At 43.4% G+C, this 18383-nt stretch overlaps 1 protein-coding gene across 2 annotated transcripts in view; it reads right to left on the bottom strand.

Moving 5' to 3' along the window:
- Nucleotides 1-1807: 1807 nt before the first annotated feature.
- The window catches only part of stk40 (serine/threonine kinase 40), a 112373-nt gene continuing 95797 nt past the window's right edge, over nucleotides 1808-18383 (bottom strand). For both annotated transcript variants that reach the window (XM_072501929.1, XM_072501934.1), the window contains exons 8-11: nucleotides 11991-12135; nucleotides 8257-8376; nucleotides 5857-5941; nucleotides 1808-2729 (exon numbers count right to left, since the gene is read on the bottom strand). In XM_072501929.1, coding sequence (XP_072358030.1) covers nucleotides 2514-2729; nucleotides 5857-5941; nucleotides 8257-8376; nucleotides 11991-12135 — 566 coding nt within the window. In that variant the 3' untranslated portion in view covers nucleotides 1808-2513. The remainder of the gene's footprint in view (nucleotides 2730-5856; nucleotides 5942-8256; nucleotides 8377-11990; nucleotides 12136-18383) is intronic.

The raw sequence follows: 18383 nt of genomic DNA, 5'->3' as shown, positions 1-18383 counted from the left end.
GAAGTGTCAGGAGGAATTAAATGTCGCCCAGGGCGAGAAGGGAATAGAAGCTGTGAATGTGACTGGTCCTGGTGGAGGTCCAGTCAAAGGCAGTCCCTATGCCCCAAACTGTCGGCAGTTCCGTCGAGGGTACTTTGGATGTCGGGGTCCTTTAGCTTGGGGTAACCAGTCGGTGGTGCAGGAGACAGCAGAAGAAAGTGCTGGCGAGAGGCAGGAGGGCTCAGTAGCACCAGTGATAGCCAGCTACCGACATTCTTTCAGCACCAGCAACTCTCCCACCCTACGTTTCCCAAAGGCAGTTTTGCCACAGCCACGGGCATTGAGCCACTCCGCAGGGTGGAGTGGGGCAGGAAGTCAGGGATGATAAGGTGTTGGAGAGCAAAGAGCCAGTTCCAGACCCGGGGCAAATCCAGTCACAGCAGCCAAGTCAATGTGGGACAACAGGAGCCAGACCCCCGTCCCAATTCCCCAGGCGGCCCATCATCCACTATCCCAGCAGCAGGAGGAACCAGGATCTCAAGACTGACCAGCCACTACCCGAGCATCGGAATTTCCACCACCCATTCCTCCACGAAAGCCAAAAACGTTGTCCGCATCCAGGAGCCACCTAGCTACTGAGGAATTTTTTTTTTTTCCCCAATTGCACAGGCAAGTTCCTGGACTTGAGCAGGACAAAGCAGGAACAGGCCCTATGTATATTGAGATCCTCTTGCCTTCTTTTAAAAATAAATTATATCCCAAATGAAGAGGGGGGAGATTTTGGACTTATTTCTGTGCAATGTCTTATTTCTCTCCTCCCCTCTCGAGGGGTATTTTTGTACATGGGTTGCTCCTGCTGGATTTGCTTTGGGCTCGACGCTGTATTTCCCATTCCTATTCCCCTGGTGTGCGCTGATTTAGGGGCAATGTACAATAATAAAAAAGCTTCTGAAAGATAAACAAACAAGGTCAGATAATGCTGGCCCAGTATAATGCCAGATCATGGAGCGAGCCGATACTTTCACAGCTCTCCCAATGCTGGAAGAATTTTACCTGAGCCAGAACCTGTACAGGGTGGTAAGCAACGCATTTCCGAAGACATGATGAGTTACGGAGGGTTGGCTGATTCTGACCGCCATCGTGCAACCCCCTAGTGGTCATTTATCAAACTGTAAATCAACAAATCCATTGTAGCCACAGGGAAGAAATGTATCCCACCCAAATAAAAGGGAAAAGCAGACATGATACAAAATGGCACAAGTAGCAGTACATTTCTGAACAATGCTCAGTCAGTCAAACCAAGACTTGGACCAGCTGGTGAATTTGTGGGTGAAATTTACATTTGCAAATCCTGAGAACTTCGTGCAGTGATGTCATAATGAAAGAGGTTACTGGATTCTCAATCACTGCAACATTGCCGTTGCCAGACCCACTGGATCGAAACAAACTACATATCCGTCAGCACATTTGAATGAGCGATGACCAATTCACCTTTAATTACTCCCACAATGAAAAGGTCTGCAACCACCAGCTGTCAAATTCAAACACTCCCCAAATTCGAAAGCGAGCGATGCAAGGACCGAACCACCGCTGGGCGTTGAAACACCAACAAAAAAAATGGCTGTGGGAATCTCTACACATTCAATGCTTTAGCAAAATCCTAGCAACATCACGGAATGACCCCCCCCCCCCCCCCCCCCCCCAGCTGGTTAAAAAATGTTTTATTATTGAAGTGACACACCCAACTGCTCTTTAGTGTTCTAACAGTTTCTGCAGCTCAGTGAACTTCACAAATTCTTGTGGCCCTAGATCGCAAACAACTACTGAAGTCTGTCATTAAGTTTATTTTAATTCGACCTCCAAGCTCAGAGATTAAATTCCAAAGTAAAAAACGGCAAAAAAAAAAAATGTGGAAAGGCCAGCTAAAGTGATCTTTGCTCTAAAACAGTAAAAACCATGTATCTGGTGATCACATTGGTTTTCTTTCCTTCACATTTTCCTCTTTTGGACACTTGGTACCACACGGAATTCTGCAAGAAAAACGTTCACAAAAGGGGAAGAAAAAATAATAGCCCCAAGAACCTACATTTTACACTATTAACTGGTGCTAATGCAGGCTAAAGGGACTCCACAGCGATGAACACACCCAATTCTTAATGCTCAAAATCTCTTGCAGTACGAGTCCTTTTCAGAGTCACAACATAGGACAAAACAAACAACTCAGTCCAGTCTCTCAATCTACAGTTCTGAGAATGTCTTGGTTAAATGAAGAAAGAGGTAGATTATATAAAGTAAAAACTAAACATCTACTACTGCCCCAGACGATGTTGCAATACTGCCCTTTCTTTATGTTGACATAAAAAAAGCCGTCTTCGGCTGGCTCTTTAACACAACAGTTACGCATTGACTCCGTCCATTGCTACATATCGGTCACAGAATACCGTATTGCTCAGGATCAGTACTACGTGGCATGATGAGTATTACTGTGCTGTGAACTTGGCTCGTGGAGCTTCTGATGCTGTGTTTCCAGACCATCACTTCCGCAAGTAGCGCTGAGCAAGGATCGCTGCGTCGAGAGGATTTATGGGCTGGGCGTCGTGGCCCAGTCGCCGCACAGGTGGGATGTTGCTGAACTGTCGCTTGTGCGCAAAACTCTTCACCTCGTGCATAGTGTTTCCCTCAGCAAGCAGCAGCTGCTGCCGCATGTAGTTTTCAAACTCGTATTGAGAGGACTCTTCTGTGACTTTTGCCTGAGAAAGAAAGAGATGTTACAAAAGTGTCACTTTCTGTTTCCCCCACCAATGACTTACCTACTTTTCAAAGTAATTCATTATGAAAAGCCAGGAGACAATTATAAAAGTGCAAGTCTCCCAAGTGCTCTTTTTTTTCTACCCCAGTACATTTAGCATGACAGTGTAAATACAAGGCAGAATGGAAAATGTGACGCTCAAAGCACTAAATTGCTATGAGCACTGAAACACAACGGCACCTGCGCTTCACCCAAGTATTATGTAACTGAAGCTCCAGGTGCAATGTTTGGAGCCAAATTTCTCCGACTCTACTGCAGCACAACTTCCACAGTTCATATGGACACGCAAAAAGACACCATTTCATGGTACAGAAAAAGACACTTTATTTAAAAACAAAATTGTCCATCACCCTGTGGACCTGGAGTTGAGGAAGTCAAGTTAGTCACTGACCCAGGGAACAATAAACAACTGCTATCTGCTGGGTTTTCTCTGCTCATTAAAGTATAGTGCTAGGAAGTAGTATACAGTTTCCAGTTCTCACGCCCTGGTTAGGCACAGCAGTTTGACAGAGCAAATGAGAATCAAAAGTTCAAAAAATTACAGTTCAAACATCCAAGTATAGACTTCAAAGATGACAAATTTACCCTCCTCCCTTTTCGGATCTGTAGAGAGGCCTCTTTTTTTAAAACCATATTTGCCACTTACTTGATTAGACTTGTAAATCTAAGTTTACAGATCGCACCAAGTTGGGACGCAGAGTAAATGGTGCGAATGTGGGAGTGGAAAGGCAAACAAAGACGAAGTGAATGGGCAAAAACCAGTGACAGATAAGATTCAATGTGTGTGTGTGTGTGTGTGTGTGTGGAGAACTGTGGAGAAGCAAGAAGGTATTCAGTCTAAAAACATTACTCAAAGCTAGGGCACAGGTACAAATAGCCCATCAAAACAGCCAACAGAACGTCAGTCTTTAAAGGAGTTGGAAATAAAATGTGAAGCAGCGCTGTGTTCTGGTGAACACCTCTGGCACTCTGTTTTGGGTTGCGATCCAGAGCAAAAAAAAAAATCAACCATAAAGATACCTTACAGTGGAGGCACACCGAATGATAGCAGGACTTAAAGGATTAAATAGAGGGCAGGTCATCTGGATAAACATGATCAGCAATTTAAAAGATTGACGGGGGAAATATAAAATTATAAATAAAAAAGGTATTGAAAATGAGTAGATATGGAAAATCTCTCTTCTGGAGAAGGGATTCCAAAGGTAAGTGCCGGGCTACTCAGGAAGCATGTTTCACACCAAGGGCAGTGGAAATCTTTTTCCCGACTGGATATGGATGCTGGCAGTCATTTGAAAGTTTCCTGACAGAGGCTGACAGGCTTTTCCACAGTTAAGGGCAAGGCACAAAAATTGAGTCAACTTGCACAACATGCTGGAAAGGTTAAATGCCATACTATGTTCACCCTCCAAAATGATAAAGTGTTATTTCAATGATACTACAGTAAAATCTGCATCGCAGGGAATGGGTGGTGCCAGTTAATCAAAAAAGCCTGTTTAACAGAGAATTCCATTTACCAATAGATAGTTTAATATTTGTCACATGAACTAATGTGCAAGTACCCAGGAAGTAAAGAACAGTATTTTCCCTCCTTCTTTTGCCGTGGATGGCACGGTGGCGAGCACTACTGCCTCACAGCTCATGGGACTCCGGTTCAATTCCAGCCTTGGATAACTGACCAATTGTGCAAAGTTTGCACTTTCTCAGAGTGTCTGCATGGGTTTCCTCCCACAGTCCAAAGATGTGCAGGTTAGGCAGATTGGCCTTGCTAAATTGCTCCTTGTCCAAAACGTTAGGTAGGGTTACTGGGTTATGGGGATAGGGTGGAGCCATGGGCTCAAGTAGGGTGCTCTTTCCAAGGGCCGGTACAGACTTGATGGGCTGAATTACCTCCTTCTGCACTATAGGAGTTTAATACACGTTAACAGTACACATGAAAAAATGCAGTACACAGATACAGGTTCGTGTAAGGGGGACATCAGAAATTCCAGTTAGTAGAGAATTCAGGTTGGCGTGCTGAATAACCAAGTTCACTGGAGCTGTTAACTCGGTTATATAGTCAGCAGCAATGTCACTCCTATGTCTAAGCACTGTTCTGTGTCACGTGGTGGGAAGAGTATGAATGAAACATACAAAATAGGACTGGGGTTATGCTTTTTGGGCCTTCAAGCCTGCTATGCCATGATCATGATGACTGGTTATCCAACTCGGTAACCTGTAGCCGCTTTCACCCAATTTCCTTGAAAACGTGTTTCAACTGCTTTGTGGTAGAAAATTCCACAGGCTCAACACTCCGAGTGAAGACATTTCTTCTAGTCTCAGTCTCTCTCTCTTTTCTTTCCCCCCCCTCCCCCGAGTACTGAACTCTCGTCATCGGGAACATCCTTCCTGCATCTGCCCTGTCTCGCTCGGTTAGTATTTTTATAGGTTGAGATCCACCCTCATTCTTCTAAATTCCAGTGATTACAATCCTAACCAACTCAATTTATCGTCATGTCAGTCCTGCCATCGCAGAAATCAGTCTGGCAAACCTTTACTGCACTCCCTCTGCAGCAAGAACACCTTTCCTCAGATAAAGGAGACCAAAACTGCAATATTCCAGGCAAGGTCTCACCAAATCTGTGTAACTGCAGCAGAACATTCCTGCTCCTACACTCTAATCCTCTTGCTATGAAGGCCAACATGCCATTTGCCTTCTTTACCGCCTGCTACATGCTTATTTTCAGTAACTGATGTACAAAGACACCCAGGCCTCATTGCACATTATTTGAATGGCCAAATATTCTGCCCGCACTCACTGACTGGCATTTTTTAAAAAGTTGCCAGGTAATGAGGAACCACCCTGGGAAGAAAAAATTAAGTCAGATACCAGCTTGTTGATTGAAATGGCCTTGGCTCAGTACCCAAACAACAGTTCCAATCCAGAATAGTAATTTCCCAGTTAGGGAACCAAACCCAACAGACTAGAGCAATCAGTTTCATGCGGACTAATTTTAATTCTGCTGTTAGTTAACCAAGCTGAATTATCAGGCAATAGCTACGCAGACCATCTGATTTCTAGGGCTTCTTACCTCCTGTAAGATTTCCGGGTTGTTGACTTGGTCATCGATATCTGGCACCACCTGCAAAGGACCACTAAGTGACGAAAGAGATTGCCTGTAAGAGGTCAGAAAAATCTGCCGTCACACGTGATCCAAACTGTTTCTAAACAATGTAGTGATGCATTGTCGTGCTGATAAAATAGCAAGTATTTGGAAACAATATTTGCATTAATCGAAACCCAATGTAACCAAGGTTCATGCCAGAGAATCAAGCCAGAGAGTGAAGAGGGTGGTGCTGGTCTCAAAAGCATTTTACAGCCGATGAAGTCCTTTTGAAGTGTACTCACTGTTGTAACGTAGGAATTGCGACAGCCAATTTGTACACAGCAAACTCTGACAAACAGTAATGAGTTAATGGCCAGATAATGTATTTGTAATGTTAATTGAAAGATAAATATCGACCATAACACTGAGTGCAACTAGCCTGGTCTTTCAAGTAGTGCCATAGGATCTCTTGCATTCACCCAACCAGTCAGTTGCAGCTTTGGTTGAACATCTAATCCAAAAGGATGGTGCCTCCACTGCACTGCACTCAAATGTCAGCATGAATTCTTGTGCTCTGGAGTGGGATTTGAACCCAGAACCTTGTGACTCAGGCAAGAGTAGATATGAATGGAAGTTGTGGAAAGGACACAGAAGAGCTCACAAAGGGGATTTAGACGAGTTAACTGAATCCCTGGAGTGCAGGAGACCATTCGGCCCAGTGAGTCTGCATCGGCCCTTGGGGGAAAAAAAAAAGTACACTGCTCCCACACCTCCACCCTATCCCCGTAAGCCAGTAACCCCACCTAACCTTATGGACACTAAGGGGCAATTTAACATGGCCAATCCACCTAATCTGCACCACTGGACTGTGGGAGGAAACCGGATCACCTGGAGGAAACCCACAAAGACACCGGGAGAAAGTGCAAACTACAGTCACCCGAGTCTGGAATTGAATCCCGGTCCCTGGAGCTGTGAGGCAGCAGTGCCGTCCCACAGGCATAAGTGGGCAGAAATTTGGCGAATGGGAGTACAATGTGGAAAAGTATAAACTTTTCCACTTTGGCGGAGGACAGAAAAGCAATATACTATCTGTAGAGAGAGATTGCAAAACTGGACCTGGGTACCCTGATACATGAATCACAAAATGTTAGTTTGCTGGTACAGCAAGTGATCAGCCAGGCAAATGGAACGTCAGCATTTACTGCAAGGGAGAATCAAATAGAGAAGTGTTGCTGAAGCTGTGCAGGGCCTTAGTTAGGCCCAATCTGGAGTACTGTGTACAGCTTTCTTTCTCCAAGGGATATTGGTCAGTGGAATTCCGTTTCTGAGATAGCAGTGAAGACCAGCTCATTGAACATATTCGAGACATGGACTATTAGAACAGGATTTTGTAAAACGTTTCTCATCAGAATGTGGTTATGTGTAACATTCTACTCAAATTATTGCTATGCCCCAAGATGTGTTTGAAGTTATATTTAGGCACACAAGTTTAAAAGGTTAATTATTTTACAAATTGTTTCAACATAATTCACAGTTCCAAACAGGATAATGTCACAAATAGCTCTTGATGAGGGAAAAGGAGTCAGGAGCCTTTGAATAGAGAAGGCCTGATGGTAAACCCCTTCCAATTTCATGCACACACATGGTTAGCCATTTATACGGTAATACAGGTGAGTTCGACAGGCCTTCAAAAGCAGGCTCTGACGACATAGGTTTGGAGGGAGATGGAGGTTTGGAGGGAATAACAAATGGGTTGCTTTTCTGTTGAGAGCAGAGGTTTAAGCTTCGGTCATGAATGAGCTATTTGGGTTAGCCCTGCTGCCTCAGGGCGACGAGGTCGCAGGTTCGATCCCGGCTCTGGGTCACTGTCCGTGTGGAGTTTGCACATTCTCCCCATGTTTGCGTGGGTTTCGTCCCCACAACCCAAAGATGTTCAGGCTAGGTGGATTGGCTACGCCAAATTATCAGAGTTTACAGTGCAGAAGGAGGCCATTCGGCCCATTGAGTCTGCACTGGCTCTTGGAAAGAGCACCCTACCCAAGGTCAACACCTCCACCCTATCCCCATAATCCAATAACTCCACCCAACACTAAGGGCAATTTTGGACACTAAGGGCAATTTATCATGGCCAATCCACCTAACCTGCACATCTTTGGACCGTGGGAGGAAACCGGAGCACCCGGAGGAAACCCACGCACACACGGGGAGGATGTGCAGACTCCGCACAGTGACCCAAGCAGGAATCGAACCTGGGACCCTGGTGCTGTGAAGCAATTATGCTATCCACAATGCTACCGTGCTGCCCTTAATTGGAAAAAAATTAATTGGGTACTTTAAAATTTAAAATATGAATGAGCTGTTATACATACAGCATAGCAATCTCACCATGTAGCTATGATAGAGCTCAGAGAATCCAGCACTTCGGTAGCTGTCAGCCTTTGCTGTGGGTCCAGAAGCAACAGCTTTCGGATCAAACAAACTGTGTTTTCAGATACCCGGCAGTCCCTGTCAGGGAGAAAGATAGATGGGATAAAAAGGGAACCAATACTAGCTAGCTCGGTAGCATGCTTATGGAAAACTGAGAAAATATTGAACCCACGACATTGCCAGCTGCAGAATAAAGCTTGCCAGCTGCAGAATAAAGCTTACATGAATTTGACACAAAGCAGCGAAGAACATAAACTATGAGTCACACAGCAGCACACCCAATACCTCAGGCACAAGACAAGCAACTAGAAACCAGTGAGTAATGCTCACAAAATCCACCTCCCCGAACAAAACAAACCCTACAGATCTGAGCAGTAATGAGACTTTTAAAAAGACTGCAAGCCTAAAGGTTACAGAGCTAATGGAAACTCATGCTCACACATATAGATGCAAAGTAACATTTCTTAGCAAGATCAACATGGAGGAAAACAAATCACAGATTAATAAAGTGAATTTTGCCAAAAGCTTTGATGATGCTTTTAATTATAAAACGGACATCTGTGAAATAGAAACTTTTGATTTTTTTCTGTACTGGTGGAGCACTTTATAAAGCATTTAGCACAGTGTAAGAAAGGAAATAGCCAGTTTTGGCATGCAAACAGGGTGAAAACGGAGCAAATGATTTGATAATTTCATGCAGCAAAAAAAGTTACGTTAATTGGTAAATAATCAGCATAGGGCTTTACATTCAGTCAGAATTTACAGTCAACCTAAATTAACTTTAAAATAACTCAAATTTAAACCATCACAGAAGACTGCAATTAACATGTTCATCTGTCCCTCCTCCATCTGCTGATTATATTTTAATTTAGCGAGTGCTGGCGCCATCAGCATACTGCCAGAGGTAATGATCAGGTCTGTGAGGGAGCTGAATCATCCTTTGAGAGAGTCACATCCAAGGATGATTCAGCAGTAACAACATACATTCATTTATCTCTCTCTCACATTGTTAACCATACCATATGATTCTGATGTTCCTCACTCACTGACCAAAACTATTCAATTTGGGAATCTGAGTACTTCCTAACGACTACAGATTTTACAGGAATTCTCTGACTTTACAACTTTTTATTCCTCTCACCTTCGTGCTCTCATTTTCGTAGATTGTGGATATGACAGTGCAGAAATGAAGCACAATTTTTCAAAAAAATAAAGTGTACCCAACTCATTTTTTCCAATTAAGGGGCAATTTAGCATGGCCAATCCACCTAACCTGCACATCTTTTGGGCTGTGGGGGCGAAACCCACGTAAACACGGGGAGAATGTGCAAGCTCCACACGGACAGTGACCCAGAGCCGGGATCGAACCTGGGACCTCAGCGCTGCAGTGAGGCAGTAATGCTAGCCACTGCGCTACCTTGCTGCCCTAGAAATTAAGCACAATTTACAGCAACACTTAGTGCCTCCAGAGTGCTGCATTGTTGTTGGTACAGGCTTTTCAGTCAGAGGAGCACGGTTCAATTCCTGTACCAGCCTCCCCGAACAGGCGCCGGAATGTGGCGACTAGGGGCTTTTCACAGTAACTTCATTTGAAGCCTACTTGTGACAAGAAGCGTTTTACATTACGTTACTTTAAACTGAGGTATGTCTGCGTGCTCAGATTCGATATGGAAGATTCCTTGGCAGTTTCCTGAAGACCAGAGGGTTACTTCAGTGTCGGTGAATGTCCCTCCCTCAACTTCAAGAAGCCAGGTATAAAAAGAGCACGGCTGACAAAACAACATAGGAGATTGGAGAAATGTCTCCAAGGTTACTGTGGTCCCCTGGAACTTGTTTTTTAACTCCCTAAATGTCTGACACACTGCCCCCAGTAGATTGCACGATTTGGGGGATTAAAAGGCGGACAGGAGTCCCAGTATACAAGGGAGGAGGGGCTCAATGGACCAACAGGTCTTTTCCTATCCTTCATTTTCATATGTTTGCCATGCAAACGGATTCAGTGGTCATTCCATTGCTTATGTGCATAGACTGGTTGCCACATTTGCCTACAAAACGAGTGACTTATATTTCAAAATAAATTTGTCCTAAAAAAGGTGGCATAACATTCCAACAGCTTGTCCAATTGGCAATTCTTTGCACACTAACCAAGAGATTGTCAAACATGCTGCAAGGCTATATAGGGATGGCTTTCAAAACAGGTTTGGATGAAGGCAACACAATGCATTTGATCTTGCGCTGCTGGGATCCCAACCTGCGGTCTCCCTATTGCATCATTTAACCTCCAGCTCAACAGGCCGTGTGGTAAACCCACTCCCAAAGTCAGTTTACAACCGAAAGACAGGCAGATGTATTCATCCAGTTTACAAAGAAAAACTGAAGTATTTTCACAATCTTTTTAATAGTGGAAGCACTTTTTTAAAAAACAATTCTGAACCTGGGTATTTCATTTGTTTGTTTTTGAGCAGCGCTGGTTTCAACACTGAGTAATAACCACAACGCTGACATGGAGACAATGTGGAGCCCAGCCAGCACGTGGCAACTGACTCATCAGCAAGCTACAGTCACCAACCCCAATCCCAGGAAATTCAGCAACTTTGTTCATTTCAGCTGTGCACACGATTCAGTCCCGTCACAGTCAGGGTTTGCAACAGTTCCATAGCATTACAAATTAACACCTTGTGCAAGCAAAACCAATTACCAAGAACCAGACAGGTGTGCTTGTTAAAAAGACATTTGAAAAGGGAAGCAAACAGATCAAAGGCTGTCAGCCTTGCACATGCAACAATAGATCAATGCAAAGTGATGCAGATTAGAAGGATATGTACATCAGAAATGGCTGAAATAGCTATTGAGCAATGTTCAATCAATGTAGCGCTGCAAACTAGGCACAGAGAATGCTGACCTGCAGGAACAAAATCCAACGCATGTCGAAAGAACTTGTACTCAATCAATACAGTGCTCTTTATCAGACTGCACCTCAAGTACTGCATCCAGTTCTGGTCACCAAGGAGGCAGCACAGAAGTGCACTGGACTGGCCCCAAAGTGAAGAAATGTGGACCTCTTACTCTTGAAGGGAGACAAGAGGTGATTAACCTAGAGTTTTCCAACATTGTTCACCAGTATGGGAAAGGCAAATCCATAAAGTTACTGTAAACAAAGTAAAACAGTGAGACAGGTCTCAAATAATAAAAGGCAAATGTGGAAAATATATCAGAAAAGGTCTTTACACAAAGGGTGACAAACACATGGGAGTGGACTCCCAGGTAGACCGGTGGAACCAAAAGCCAGAGTCACGCAAGTTGGATGCTGCAGTGGGGATCCTTTCTGCATGGATGGGCCAAACAACCTCCTTCATCAGTAAAAATCTTGGGCATCAAAAAAGGGTCCCCCACTTTAAGTTTGGTTAAAAGTCTCCGGACTTTGAGATTGCTAATGACAGTTCCAGCAAAATGGACTATTTCCCTACAGCCACTCCTGAACGGAGGCTGTGCCAAACTGTCTTGCGAAATATAGAAGTTGTTCCTTAAAACATCTCATGCCTAAAAAAAACATTCCATCTGGGGCTCACTATCCTGTCCTGCAGTGAAAATCCAGGGGATGGGATAGGGTTCAAAAACACAAAACCACATTTATATTAAGCAGTCAAGGCAATTACAAAGCCAAAGACAAACCTGCAAAAACCCCGACTTACTCTGGGATGGTGTATTCTGCCGCTTTGATTTTCCTGAAAAGCTCTTGAGGTATGCTGTCATAAAATGGGAACTGTCCATAAAGCATGGTGAAGAGCACCACACCAAGTGCCCACATGTCACTGGGTTTGCCCCTGTATGGTCGGCCTGAAAAACAAAGACATACAGAATAACATGCTTTGCTAAAGTTTGACCTTAACGGTTGACCAATTATGTAACAAACGCACAAATCCTGCATGTTACTCATCAACCAACAGTCCAGAGTCATCAGGCAAATTGCTCTTGGACCCCTGCCAATCCAATTTTTTTGCAATGCAAAAGGAGTTGACAATGTAGCCAAGGTCATTTGCTCTAAATATTTGGATCCTCGTTCCATCAGCCATCAGTGTAAGGCATGGTACGGAGCACCACAGCTCACTGTTGTCAAGATGTCCGTCCTTAGTCATGGCAGAACTGTTACATTGGAGTCCGATAGGAAATGATACTTTTCACGCTACATTTAAGAAACAGTTTATAACATTGTTAAATCATCTCAAAAACATTTCACACAATGAATCAATTTTGGATTGCGTTATACACTGGCAAATATATAGCAGGACCTTTCACCCTCTCCAACAAAATTTTGTTGCAGTGTGAAACATCTACACGGTGTACTACTGCAACATGCCAAAGATCCTTTCCCAACACTTCCCAAGCCCACAACCTTCGCCGAGTGGGCCTGCAGCCTGCGGCTCCTTGACATCTAATTTCTGGCTTCCAGCCATTTCCTGTTGATCATATTATGAAAAAAGACAGATGCTAAAAAAAAATTCAAGAGCTGCGTTTTTATTGTAGAGATTAAAAGATGATAATTTTTCTGTACTTTACAGTATTAAATGATTATCTTAATGAAAAACGTCATCATTCTCTAAATAAATCTGTTTGAGTGGTGTAGCTACACCATGGTTACAGGTAATGTCTGGGAATGCATGGTAATGCAGGAGGAGCAGGTTTTCTGATGATAGCCATTATAGTTTTCAATACAGCTGAAACAATAGATAGATATCTCCAGGACGAGAATCAATTGCCCTCATTCAATGGATCTTAAGTTTGTTTTAAAGAAGATCTTATTGACAAAATCGTAAAATAAAGTCAAAAGGCGACAATTTAGAATTAGGTCTACTTTTTTTCCTATTGATGAATAAATTCAACATGCATTTTATGTAAATTCAGCATTCTACTAGACACTTGGCAACTTGTCAAGTATTTGGTTTAGAGCTGCCAAGTGTTTGGTACAAGGCTCCTAACAGCTTTTAATTTAAGCATTTATTTTAAAAAATAACTTTTTGGTTCAAATGTTTGCTGACCCCTGACCTTGACGAACAAGGGCTACAGAAGCATGGGAACACTGCCACCTGCAAGTTCTCCTCAAAACCACCCTGACTTGGAACTAAATTGATGTGCCTTCACTGACGCCAAGTCAGAATTATAGAATCCCGACAGTGCACAAGGAGGCCATTCAGCTCTGCACCAGCCCTCCGAAAGAGCACCCGACCTAGGCCCACCCCCCCCAATCCCCATAACCGTTGGACACCGTCAATTTAGCATGGTCAAACTCCCAACTGCAGCCCTACAAGTGCATTTCACCACATGGGCTGCAGCAGTTCAAGTGGTGTTTCACCACCACTCGCTCAAGGACAACTTATGCCCATACTAGTAACTTCATATCACCAAAATAAATGTAAGAATAAATAAAAACATGCTAATGTATCAAAAAGCAAGACTGTAAAGCATACTTTCCATTTCTTAGAAAGCAAGGAGGATAATCAATGCTCAAAATGCAAAACACCATGAAGGTTGGACAAATCAATTAGTGGTCAGGCAACGCCATACTATGGAAGGATAGTTTGCAGGAGGAAGAACTCCCACAGTTTTGAGATTCTGGGATTGATGACTCAGTCAACATAATGAGTATTGGTTAACATACTGGGCAGGCAAGAGGAAAAGTGAGCAAGAAAGAGAGAAAGTTCAGCACAACAGCACTGATGTAATAGAGAAGATTACAAAGTCATTGCAGTCCGAGCTTGGAGGAGGCAGGTTCAGGCTACCAACTTGCTTTTCTTTCCAGCATATGCACCCTAAAATGTTCCAAAGCATTTCAAGGAGACAGTCAACATAGAACATAGAACATTACAGCGCAGTACAGGCCCTTCGGCCCTCGATGTTGCGCCGACCTGTGAAACCACTCTAAAGCCCATCTACACTATTCCCTTATCGTCCATATGTCTATCCAATGACCATTTGAATGCCCTTCGTGTTGGGGAGTCCACTACTGTTGCAGGCAGGGCATTCCACGTCCTTACTACTCTCTGAGTAAAGAACCTACCTCTGACATCTGTCTTATATCTATCTCCCCTCAATTTAAAGCTATGTCCCCTCGTGCTAGACATCACCATCCGAGGAAAAAGGCTCTCACTGTCCACCCTATCCAATCCTCTGATCATCTTGTATGCCTCAATTAAGTCACCTCTTAACCTTCTTCTCTCTAACGAAAACAGCCTCAAGTCCCTCAGCCTTCCCTCATAAGATCTTCCCTCCATACCTCCAATGAACACAAAGCCAATGAAGATAGGTAAATCGAAGTGGTGGCCAAAAATTTAGTCAAACTAGTGGGTGTTAAGGAGGGCCTTAAAGGAAGACAGGGGTAGAACAGTTTAGGGAGAAATTCCAGTATGTGGACGGTGGCACATGCACCAATGGTGGTGTAAACAGGAGAGCAGAGAAACCAACATGCAACAATGGTGGAGGATGTTACAGAAATAGGGCAGCGAATGTTAAATTGAGGCATTGGGAAACTGGACCAGCAAGGATAGGAGTGTTGAGTGCTTGCATGATACAATACAGGGTAATGTTTTGGATGAGAAGTATGTGGAGGATGGCGAATGGGAGACTGATCAGGAGAGTATCGGAATAGTGCAGGCTGAAAGCATAGTGGAGGCAGGATATGTCATGTAGGTGGAAGTAGGCGGTCTCTAATGAAAAGGGTGGGGTCTAAATTTCAGTTTGTTCTTGGTCTAATGGGATGAGGTTGCATACAGTCGGGCCCAGCCAGAGACAATGGCAGGGTATGATGGGATTGGAACCAGTGGAAAGTGAACTCAACTAAAACTGGATTTCTCACAAGCAACGAGAACACCAAAGTAATGCAGAGATTCAGGAGAATTGGAGGGAGAGATTTGGGTGTCACAACAAGATAGGAAGTAAACGAAGAGGGGCAGTGGACATTCCTTGGAAGTGTCATGGTAAAGATGGTAAAATAAAAATAAACTACTGCAGATGCTGGAATTATGAAACAAAACAGAAAATGCTGGATAAACTCTACAGGTCTGGTAGCATCTGTGGAGGGAGAAACAGAATAATGTCATATGGACTTGAAGCAGTAACTGTTTCTCTCTCCATAGATACTGCCAGACTGCTCAGTTTATCCACCATTGTGTTTTAATTTATGGTAATGTAGTTTGTGGGAGGGGGGTTTGAACGAGGGATGGATACAAAATACAAGTCATTCAACCCCTCGAGCCTGTTCCAGTATTCAATAAAATCAGAGCTGATTTTCAATTTTGACTCCACTTTCTGCTCAGTCTCCATATTCCTGGATTGCCTCGAGATCAAAATATATCCACCACAGCCGTGGTCATACTTAACTGAGCATTCACAATCCATTGGAATCGGGATTCCAACGATTCACAAACTTCCAAGTGAAGAAATTTCTCATCTTAGCTCTAAATGGTCAACCCTGATCCCGAGACTGTGCCCCATGTTCTAAACCCTCCAGCAAGGGGAAACAACCTCAATCAAACCCTCCCAAGCATAAAATCTTATCCCTCAACTCCAAACTGTCTGGCCCATTTCATTCAATCTCTTCTCAGGCGACTATCACCGCAGAATTATTTGAACCGTTCCAAGACAAGTGCACCGTTCTGTAAATAGAGACCAAGATTGTACACTGTACTCTAGATGTTGCCACATTAAAATCCAATAAACTTTATTGCAATGTGGATGGAGTACACGAGCAAGGAAAGCCAACACACTTTCCCTTCCCGTTTGCTGTAAATGCATCATTAATTATTTCATGTACAAGGACATCCAAATCTTTGAACACAAGGTTTAATAGATTCTCACAACTTAACATCTTCCGACGAAAGGGATCAAGATAATTTCCGCACATGATATGCCACCTGTGATTTTCTTATTCATTTACTTACCCCATCTAACCTCCCGGTCGGGGTATCTCATTTTATCACCTAGCTTTGTAACGTCAACAAATCTGAATACATTACTTGGTACACAGGAAGAGGAAATGGAATTTTGCCCTCAGGCGAACACAGAAATCGAGGGGAATAAAGCAGTGGCCGAATTATTAAATTAGAAAGACACTGCAAAGAGCACAATGAAGCAGAGGGAAGCCATGCTCCTCAACTGGATTAATGGGGGAGAAAGGAATTTCAGAGCCTGGAGAAGTTAAGAGGAAAATTGACCACATTAGACACACGAGATGGCGAAAATGCAAATAAATGCTGCAAAAGATGGAACAGCTCAGGTTTAGGGCAGTATTTATCATTGTTTGAAAAAACATGAATAGTTCTGGCACAAGGGAAAGTTAAGGTATAGGCAAGCTCTTCAGATACTTCAGGCAGGAAGAAAGATTTAAAAGTCCAGGCTAAGAATGAGTGTTTGCCTTATAGTACTAGTGGCATGTTCAAATCAGGTTACCAATGAATTCACTAGTCTGGGACAGCTGGGGTTTTTGTGGTGTGTGCAAGATCTATTCAGCATGCCACCTAAATTCATGACTCATCACTGTAATGACAAAGAAAAAAAACAGAACCTTTACAATCAGTATTGAGTTTCAAAATATGTTTGACTTAATTAAAAGTGAATGAAAGGTAGGGCACTCAATTTCATATTAGCTTCAGTTCAGAACAGCCATCAAAACGGATTGTGCCGAAGACATCAACCACGAGTTATGCATTTTTCTGCCAGTGAGGGACGCAGAGAAAACAGCAAACGTTTCCTGAAGCTGGAGAATGCTTCTTTCTCAATCCACTCTTCACATTCAGAGGTGAATAAAAGCTGAAAATAGCATTTATTTTCTCCACACGGCATCTAACAAAAGAACAATATGCTGATAGGCTTAGAGAAAGTAGGGAAGGGTGTGAGAAAGTAGGAAGGAGGAGCACTTTCTTTATTCTTCCATGGGATAGGGACATCAATAGCATTTGTTGCCCGTCCCAAATTGCCCATGAATTCAGTTGCATTCCAGGCCATTTCAGTGGGCAGTTTCGGGTCAAACATAGTATGTGGGTCTGGAGTCACATGTAGGCCAGGCGTCGCACAGATGGCAGATTGCTTTCCCTGAAGGGCACGAGTGAAACCAGATGGACCTCAACAGTATTACAAATATATTTATGGAATTCAAATTCTGCCAGTGGATGAATAAATCTTGTTTATTCAGATTTGAACCCATGTCCCTGAGCATCAGCCTGGGCCTCCAGATTACTAGTCCAGTGACATAGCGACTACACCATCGTCTGACCAGCTGGTCAGAATGGTCTGTCCTGTGCTATATATCGCATATAATTCAAAGTAATCATCAGCCCATCTCTTCCGAACACATCAATTCCTTGCTCTCGTACGGTCCCTTGGCTGCCAACAGCCATCTGGTAACTTGCCAAGTCTGGAATTAAAAGTCTAATGCCAACCACGTAGGTCCAGCCCACATGTAATTCCAGATCCACAGCATGTGTTTGACTCTCAAATGCCCTCTGAAAGGGAGGGCAGTTAGGGACTGGCAATAAATGCTGGCCCAGCCTGCAAAATGATTTTTAAGTGTACAATAATTAAGAGTAGGAACCTTGGCTAATATTCCAACCCCACCCCGAGACTATTTTCCACCAAGTCCCAGCTAGGAACCCAGTTATCTATTTTTCAGCTCAAGCCAAAACAAAGATGTAGTGCGATGCTGTACAGAATGATGAAGGAATGTACAGATAAACTATTTCCACATGCACACAAATTTCTGTGTGAGGTCTTGTTTATTCAGCAGTCAGTTATTTTGTACACTAATCGTCAAGGTTATGTTGCTAAACTTGACCAAGTTTAATAATGTAAATATTCATAAAAATATTTTTTCTACAATTAATCTACACTAGATTGTCCGATATTCAGGACGCCAAAGCATGTAATGAGGCAGTGGGGAAGGGAACACTGACAAAGGAGAGTATTTGCAGGCACGGAGATGGGTTGAAGTGTGTATACTTCAACGCAAGAAGCATCAGGAATAAGGTGGGTGAACTTAAGGCATGGATCGGTACTTGGGACTACGATGTGGTGGCCATCACGGAAACTTGGATAGA

The sequence above is a fragment of the Scyliorhinus torazame genome, chromosome 1, assembly GCF_047496885.1.
Source record: "Scyliorhinus torazame isolate Kashiwa2021f chromosome 1, sScyTor2.1, whole genome shotgun sequence".
Taxonomy (NCBI): domain Eukaryota; kingdom Metazoa; phylum Chordata; class Chondrichthyes; order Carcharhiniformes; family Scyliorhinidae; genus Scyliorhinus; species Scyliorhinus torazame.
Note: the sequence above shows the minus strand (reverse complement) of the source record. Positions and strands in the feature narration are given on the sequence as shown.